Source organism: Paramormyrops kingsleyae, chromosome 16 (genome assembly GCF_048594095.1).
Source record: "Paramormyrops kingsleyae isolate MSU_618 chromosome 16, PKINGS_0.4, whole genome shotgun sequence".
Classification (NCBI taxonomy): Eukaryota; Metazoa; Chordata; class Actinopteri; order Osteoglossiformes; family Mormyridae; genus Paramormyrops; species Paramormyrops kingsleyae.
The window spans coordinates 12,005,221-12,013,764 of NC_132812.1; the positions used below are offsets into that span (position 1 = coordinate 12,005,221).

Consider the following 8,544-nt stretch of genomic DNA (forward strand, 5'->3'; position numbering starts at 1 on the left):
ATTCTGCAACCTCACCATCCCGGTTCTGTTTTTAGATGCAATTACACTCAACCCATTTATTTAAATGAATCACACATTTTGTCACGCTTCAAATTTAATTCATATTTACTATACAACTTCATATAAACCACCTAAGGATCCTGCAAAAAAATCCAATGCAATTAGACACCAAAAAAATTGTATTCTGTCTTTTCCTAATCATTGAGAAGTATGGTCCAGTAGACACAGATGTGAAAAGGCGTATGTCACAGAGTGTAGCTGCTCCCAGCACATGGAGGAAGGTGCCAGGGAAAGATAATGACTTTTCTGAACTGTACAGCACGTCTGCAGATAGGCACTGTGTACAAAAGTGCTGCTCCACGCCTTCCACTGCAATGCCTGACTGGAACTGGGGGGCTGCAGCCGTCGTCTATCTCTGCGACTCCACCTTGGACTGGAGCTGCAAACTTCAAGGGGAAAATATGAACAGAAGAATTACCACATCTTTGAAACTGGCTTTACACATTTGACCGTATCTCCCCCCCCCCCCCCCCCCCCGCCTCGACTCTTTATACTTTATGCATCTCTGGCAGCAGTATGAAGCCCATACTGTGCAGGAATCTTTCTCGACATCAGCTGACAGCCGGAAACCCTCCTGCCACTGCGACAGAGGACGTTTTTTTCCTCCTTCGTCATTCCCTTTAAAAGGTAAGTGTTTTCAATTACTTACCATAATAAACTTTTCCACAACAAATGTATGAAGTGGTAACTACGGTTGAGGGCTTTTTCCTTAAATGTTTTTAAAACGGAAAAACAGAATCCCAAACTGATGCTCGGTCAGTAAAAAAAAAAACCCAGAAAGGCACTGTAATTCCAGTTTTGTGGTGGCACTGAATGCTTCCTCTGCTGCTGTTTCCAACAATTTGCCATGACTCAGAATTTCGGCGAGCCAGGATTGCCGAGTCATCGCTCCTTGTCAGTGATGATGGACCAGTGGCATGGTAACCAAGGAAACTATGCTTGTGGTCAGACCTAGCATTACTTGGCCTCAATCTTGTTAGGATTCTCCACAAATCTTATTGGTGCACCGTAGGCCAGTGTGGGCCAGTGCCCAAGATGGTCTCGTCAGATCCAGCTCAGATACTGGAAAATGATGACCCTGAAGTGATTTTGTGTGACATCTAAGTAGCCCTCAATGGGCGATCTACAGCAAGACACTCATGTGACCAAAGAACCAAGATCCAGTGTTACTGGAATTCAGCATGTATTCATAATGGATACCAGCATACTGCAGTCTTTGTAACATCAATAGGAAAGTGCACTCTTTTTGCCTTCCTCAAATGTATTATCAAATGACATTTGTAATGTTTTAGGAGGAAAATTCCCTATTTTTAGAAGAAGACAACACAGTAGGACATCAGCCATCAGGCGAACATGCTCATCTCACTCTCTGGGCAGTGGCCTTATATATTGGCCCCACCTGGGGGGCAGCAAAGGTCCAACAAAGCCTGGATCTGTGACGGGGTGACAACAACAGCTCCCCCGGTCACCCTGGTGACGGGACCCCGCAGTCCTGGAGGATTCCCTCAATCTCCAGCCTGAGGTGAGAGGTGTGGGTCTTTCCCCCCCCAAATCCTTTGGCCCCTTTTCATGGCTGCTCACACAGTCTCAGTGCTCACATGACACACAGATAGCAGGAGGACAATGGGCACACTCCCTGAATGCAAAGAACATATCCCTGTCTTAATAAAGGGGGCGGCGGGGTTCTGAACTCCCCCTCACGCTCCTGTGGGCTTCTGGCCCAACTCTGGGGACAAGGGGCTATGCAAAAGATTTAATGGGACCAATGTCTTTTCCAGTGGTGGAAAGTGTGTCCCAAACTACAAGGGCATACAGCACAGACCGTCGTCATTCTTGAATCAAGGAAGGAATCATTGGATGCAAAATGTCCCAAAATTTCCGGGGTTGACAAAATATTTATGAGAAATTCATATGAGTAACAATGTGATGTTGACGGTACTACTATATCGTCACTGACCAGGATTTTTCATCAACAGCTTAACCAAGTCTACAGCCATTGAAAAAGAAGGATTTATTTTACTCTAGTACAACGTTTGGATGTTTCAATTTGCTTCAATATAATTTTTAAATGACAAAGTGATACCAAAGCGCTCGGTCAATAGCCAGATATAAGCGCTGGAGGAGAATTTGAAACTGAGCAGGCGATTAGCCAATCTCTGTTCATCTGACCGAGCTGAAAACAGTGCCGAAATGAAAAGAACGGCGTGCAAAACGTGTAAGATTTACCACGCATCTTTTGGTCTGTTGAAAGAAATATGTGCGGAACTTATAGCGCCTCTTTAATAGTCGCGCCAGAGCCTGGCGACCGCATCCTGCGCTTTGCGGTCGCATGCTGCTTTTGGCTGTCGCCAGGGCCACCCTTGTGACACATTTCTGAGCGATTACTCGCCACAACGGAATCCGACTTATTGCAAACCTTCTGAGATTTGTCGAAAGGGGGGAGCTTGTGTTAAAACGGCTTTCAAGGAAAACATTTATACACAGATAAAAAGCATTAGCCTTGACTTTGCTGCAATCACTATGCGGGCTCGGGTCTCTTATAACCGGACCTTTCCGTTTTTAGATGCAAATGACTCCAAAATTCAACGTAATGTGTAACTAAGCATAATTTGAAGCAGTTTTAAACAAGTCGCAAATATCTTAACGTGTGGCTTTTTTGACATTTAATTTTCATTTCAATCTGTAACAAAAACTGGTCTTATTTTTAAATTGTGAAAAGTAGCTGAGGTATTATTTAAATATCATGAGCACAAATACTTATATTTTATCTTTTCATTGTAGCTTAAAGTTTCAAAAATTCGAAGCGAGTGACTGCATACAGATGTAGACTATACGCTGTTTTTGGCGGTTTAACGCTTTTGCTTTTATTTGGATCGAAATACAGATTTAAACTATGATTTTAACTCCGATATTAAATCGTTTATATTGGGTATCGATTTACTTTGGCTATACACATTTTTATATTAATATATATCTAAAGCCTGAAAGCACATTACTATTGTGAAACTATCGTGATATATTATAAGCACTTCGCTTGTTAATTAATTTGTGTAGCGACATATACAGAGCTATGGAGCATGAGCCGGGGCATTACAGGACCTGCGTTTGACAGTGGCGGCACTATAGAGTTCAGTCTGAAGCCGCTCGCGTCCAGCTGTCCCGTACAAGCAGACGGTTCTGACAGGCGCCTTATCCGAAGCGTCCCAAGCCAGGAACTCAAAGTAAATGAGTGCCAGGTCTTAAGAGCAGATGTTATTGATTGCAAGCTCTAATACATTAAATATGCATATTAATAGGTTATATTAATTTCTGTCTGATGTAGCCACATATAACCTGTTTATATAAGCGGATAATTTTGTATCAGTGCAATATTTAAAAATTAATTTTAACTAAATAACAGTGACAAAAGGTATGCCAAAGGAAAAAAAACTACTTTGATAGTGCCTCGAGAATTATTTGAATTTTTATATTTATGTAAAATAATATAGCATATTACGAGTCTTCTGGAAAATGCGTTTTAATACTTTAGCAGGAAAAAAAGAACTGACGCAAATAACCTGCTGTTTACCCGTTTTCACATGAATTACGAAACATTTTCCTTTTCTGTGAGGTCTACTTCCCTCCAAGTTTTTATGGTAGCCCAAGGCTGTAAAACTAAGATGGCCAACAAGACAAAAATGCAAGATCAATACAGGAATTAAAAAATATATATTAAAATAATTCCATATAAAGATTCAACAACTTACCGGAAGAGATGTCACATGATTAAGTAAATCTAGCATTTAAATTTTAAATCGAATAACATTTAACTGAAAGGGAGCAAATAATATATCGAATCATTTCAGCATAATTAAAAATGTAGCCTAATACTATTAAACGTTAAGTTAATTATATACGCATAATTTATATCGCAATAAGTTATATTTTAGTACATTATATCTTTCAAAATATTAGGTCTACTGTTATGTTTATTTAACCGTGTACATACCATTTAAATGGTATTTCCTCAACACGTCCCAAGTCTTGTGGCAGTTTATGGAGAGATTTTAAATTATAGAAAACTAAGTCATCGTGATTCATTCACGTAAAAAAACTGCAGTTTTACAAAAGAGACGGGAAACGAACTAGCAAATAATGCTGATATAGCGGCGAAGAAATGTCTGTGCATTTAAATTCATATTAATGTGTCGTTTCCTTGGTGCTGCATGCAGTACCACGCAGCACAGCTGTCATGTGTGAAACATCTGTGAGGACTTAAACAGAAGCGATTATTTAAACACCCTGTTAAACCATGGAAACCTCTTAAACTATATTTGTGACAGAGATGGGTAATCACCCCCAATTTCAGTAATACCAGAACACTACCTGCTTACTGATGTTTTAATTAAAAGATCTTTACGACGGAAAGTTAGACGCAGGACATTTTTACGCGCCGAGTATAAATTACAGTACACCAAACAAGGGTTACTGGGAACATTTTTGGTTAATTAGACAGCTATCATCCAGGTCTTTGTGTACATATCGCTCCTCTGATTCCGCATCTCTTTGATTATCAGAAATAACGTCGACGATTCTGAAAACGATCCCATTTCGCCACCAGTCTTCCAGGTCTTGAACTCAGAGAGAAGGAAGATGCGTCTCTGAGCACCTCCTTTTCAACATGCATGGCTTTGTGAACATAATGGAAACCGTATGTCAGGAAATTTAAACTGATCTACCGAATAAGAGCGTGTGCCGCCCTGCCAAAACTGTCTTCAAAATGTATACAAAACATTTAATTATATCGGCTCTAATTAGAGCCTGTATGTCAACACGTGCCTGTGTTGTATTCCAAGTTATGATATTTTAAAAATTGGGACCGATGTGTGGATGTCGTGTGACATAAAGTATCGCTGAAGTTCATTTTAAAAGCCCATCGAGATATAAACCTGAGCTAGAAACGTACAAAAGACAAGCTATTTTGACAACTCCAATAAAATATTTTAAGATGCTTAGATTTGCAAATATCATTACCCGATATTATTATGATCCTTCTTCCAAAAACAAAGCTAGAACTGACGAATACTTCGAATTAGGAAAAGCTCTCAATAGCTACTTTACATTTTGTAAAATTATTTTGACAGATAGCCCGATTGATCTGTAGGCCTACCACCTGATCGGAACAGGCTACCAATATTGTGCTTCCTATTATGAAATAATCATTTAATCACATAGCACCTACTTTAAAGGTACATTTGTTAGTCAGCTGAAAGCTATTCTTTATATAAGATTACATTGAGGCTGGTAATTTATTTTAATCAATTCAACACTTAAAACGTAACCTTGTTTTAAATTCATGTTACTTGGGGTTAGAATAAAGACGCGCCATCATATGTTTCTGGCACTATTGTCCAGCGTTTCTTGAGCACTAATTAATTTTTACAGCGTCTCTATTCATTCTCCAGCAGCACCGCGCCAAGGAAATAGTGCAAAGTGCGAAAGCACGTTTTTTTTTGTAAATATTGCTAAAGCCGGGACGCTTTTTGGGCACAAGGAAAAATTACCTTTATAATTAAACGCGGCGCTTTGTTCGCCGTTGATCTCTCCGAATTTCTTTGTACTGGTCTCTATTTATTAGCTAGCAATGGGTGATCTATTAAGAGAGGGTACGTGTCCTAATGGGCTCCCTTTCAATTAGGTGAATGGACTTAAACAGTCCCCAGTACAAGACATGGACGCCCCAGAACTATTTAATCACCACGACGGAACCAGTGAAAGTCATACACACATGCCTCCCAGGTATGTTGCCTGATGGCTTAGGGCCTTTACGTTAATCTGATCCAGCCGCCCTTTCCATATTGAATATATCGAAACATTTTAAGTTTCAGAGTTTGACCTCAAACTTAACTGCACTATCTAACTGTATACTCATAAATTAAGTTACTAATCTCAATTGAAATGGAGGACGTCTTTTTTGATCTTGACCAAGACAACGCGTCAGATTTCGCCTTCTGGGGACAAATGGACCCCAATTTCCAGTTTCAGTCCCAGCTGGACAGTTTACTGTTTGACTGCACGACGGGGACCGAACAGCTGTCCCCTTGGTCCGGCTTCGGCGGCTCCCAATCGGTGTTCCCTGATGCGCAGCTGACCTTCGCCGACTTGGACTCGCACTCCCCACAGCTGGGAGCCGGTGCTGAAGCGGACAGCTCCCCTGCGGACGAGCCCCACGAGGTCGCCCTGCGCAGGCAGCCGCACCACCCATACAAGGTGCAGCGACATGCGGCCAACATTCGGGAGCGGAAGAGGATGCTGAACATCAACTCAGCTTTCGAGGAACTCCGGTGCCATGTGCCAACCTTCCCGTACGAGAAACGTCTCTCCAAGATAGACACTCTGAGACTGGCCATCGCCTACATCGCCCTGCTGAGAGAGATACTCCTGTCCGGCTGCGATCCCAAGTCATACGTGGCCGAATTCATGAAGAACGGGTACAAAAATAAAACCAATGCTGTATGGAACACAAGTGGTAAGTCACTTATTTTAGAATGCACGCAATAAAAATGGCAAAACCCACGTCTATTATAAAATGAAGCCTTCAGCTGTTTGCTTGATATTGATTTCACTTCACGGTTTTAGTATAAAAACCTCATTTGACGGCAGAGTAATTTTGTATACATTTATGTGATGTACGTGATTTAAAATAAACAATACAAATTTATCACATTTCTGCTGCATGTCAATAATTACAGCTCAGATATACATTACTATGCACGTCTGGAATATATATCAACTTCTATAGGCAAGCTCATATATACATAGTACCAACGTTTAATGGAAGCGTAGTCGTGTACACAACATGATGAATGTGCGTAATTTTATCCATTTTGTAAACTTCCTAGAGATCATTTCCACAACAGGTGCAAAAATGACGCCATGAAACCTATCAGCTTCTACAAACTGTAAGGGACTGCTTTCCCAACGTCATGAATGAAGTTTACAGTGATCCAAATTTCAGCGTTTTAAGTGTGTTTTTTTCTACATTGTAGAAAACCTTTAAAAAATCTGGGCCATTGTGCCGAATCAATAAACGCCATATAGCGAAGCATTCAATTGATATGTTAACACGCTGGAGCCAATAAAATGCCCTTTAGATCTAAGTGCTTTTGACGGCCATTGAAGTAATTTTTTTAGTCGTGTCGGCGTAGAAAACATTTTGCGAACGCGGACTTCATTGTGTTCAAGTGTCACATTAAACTGCCATTTAACAAAAAAATCATGTTTTGATTTATAATAGAATATGCTAATATTACGCAGCATCGCCTCATCTGATTGGCTGCCCGCTGTTCCTCTCTCACTTAAACAGGAGCCGCGGTCGCCCTTAAACAGTCTCCTTTGTTTACATACGTTATTCGTCTTATTTACAGCTGTCGCATGCTTTGCTTTGTCAGACTCAGTCCCTTTGCAGAGATTCAAGTGGTCTCCCGCTCCTCAGTGCGTTTTCATTAATCAATTCCCCGGGTGGCTTACCGGGACGGGAGAGGGGGCCTGCTTCAATGCGTGAGTTGTTAAACGGTCATTAAAATTAATTCAGGGCTTTTGTGCCCGCTTCGCTCTGTCTCGCCGCTCACTTCAGATCTGACTGCCCGACTCTCCTGGGTAAAGTGGGATTAGTGCACCACGGCAGGCTGGAGAACAGCACTGCTGGCAGTAACATCCCTGATGATGACCACCTTGCAGGATGCCGTGGGGCCAGGCTGTCATCTGCAAGCTTCCCAGAGTGCGGTACCTCAATGACTGTTTCAATTTAAACCCAGTCCTCATATTTGTGTTGTACCTGGTCTGAAAAGTCTTTCCCGCACTATATGTTATTTGTTTGAAGATGGTGTTGAGCTTCAGTCGCTTAACTGCAGATCTGCATGCACTTTGTCACCTGACTAAGGTGTAGTATTTATTTGTACAGGCATATTTAGGATTTTTGTTTAATGAGACCATGACACTAGTGACAATCTCGTTAAATCGAATGGATTTGAAATGTATTATTTATTATTTGTGTTTGGTTGTTTGTAGCTCTACCAGTCCCATAAAACTTGACTTTTTAAATCCCTCCATCTCCTGCTCCTTCTTTTCCTGGCTACACCTGGACAAGCTACAGCTCGATGAAGTTATTCCTTAACGTATTTTAAAAGACATCTTAACATAGTGGAATTAATGGCACTTTTTACAGCTTCGGCCCCCAGTGTGCACTTTTCATGATCGCTGGAAGCTTCTTGGAGTCAGGTGCTGCCAAGGTGCTGATGCGCGAGTGAGGAATCCACTGGCAAGGCTGAGCATGCAGCTGTCCAGCTCCCAGTGCTGTGGCCCTCAGTAACAGCAGTGCTCACCTTTAGCTTAAGGACCCCATTATGAAAATGCTTTTAGAACCTGTGGGAATGAAGAGGACAAACTGGAGGGGACAGATGCCAGGATGGGTATGAAGGGGACAGACTCTAGGATGGGTATCAA

General features: G+C 41.5%; 1 protein-coding gene across 1 annotated transcript; it reads left to right on the top strand.

The window, feature by feature from the left end:
• Positions 1-567: 567 nt before the first annotated feature.
• LOC111845407 (uncharacterized) lies at positions 568-8,062 on the top strand. The gene is made up of 4 exons (XM_023814802.2): positions 568-687; positions 1,353-1,582; positions 5,738-6,568; positions 7,676-8,062. The coding sequence occupies exons 3-4, from the start codon at positions 5,998-6,000 to the stop codon at positions 7,711-7,713; spliced, it is 609 nt and encodes a 202-aa protein (XP_023670570.1). The 5' UTR covers positions 568-687; positions 1,353-1,582; positions 5,738-5,997; the 3' UTR covers positions 7,714-8,062.
• The last annotated feature ends 482 nt before the right edge of the window (positions 8,063-8,544 follow it).

What these genes read in the sequence shown, in the direction of transcription:
- LOC111845407 (XM_023814802.2), top strand. Translation starts at nt 5,998, where the DNA reads ATGGAGGACGTCTTTTTTGATCTTGACCAAGACAACGCGTCAGATTTC. An exon ending in TGCTGTATGGAACACAAGTG is followed by an intron (nt 6,569 to 7,675) that starts GTAAGTCACTTA and finishes CGCTCACTTCAG; the next exon opens with ATCTGACTGCCCGACTCTCC.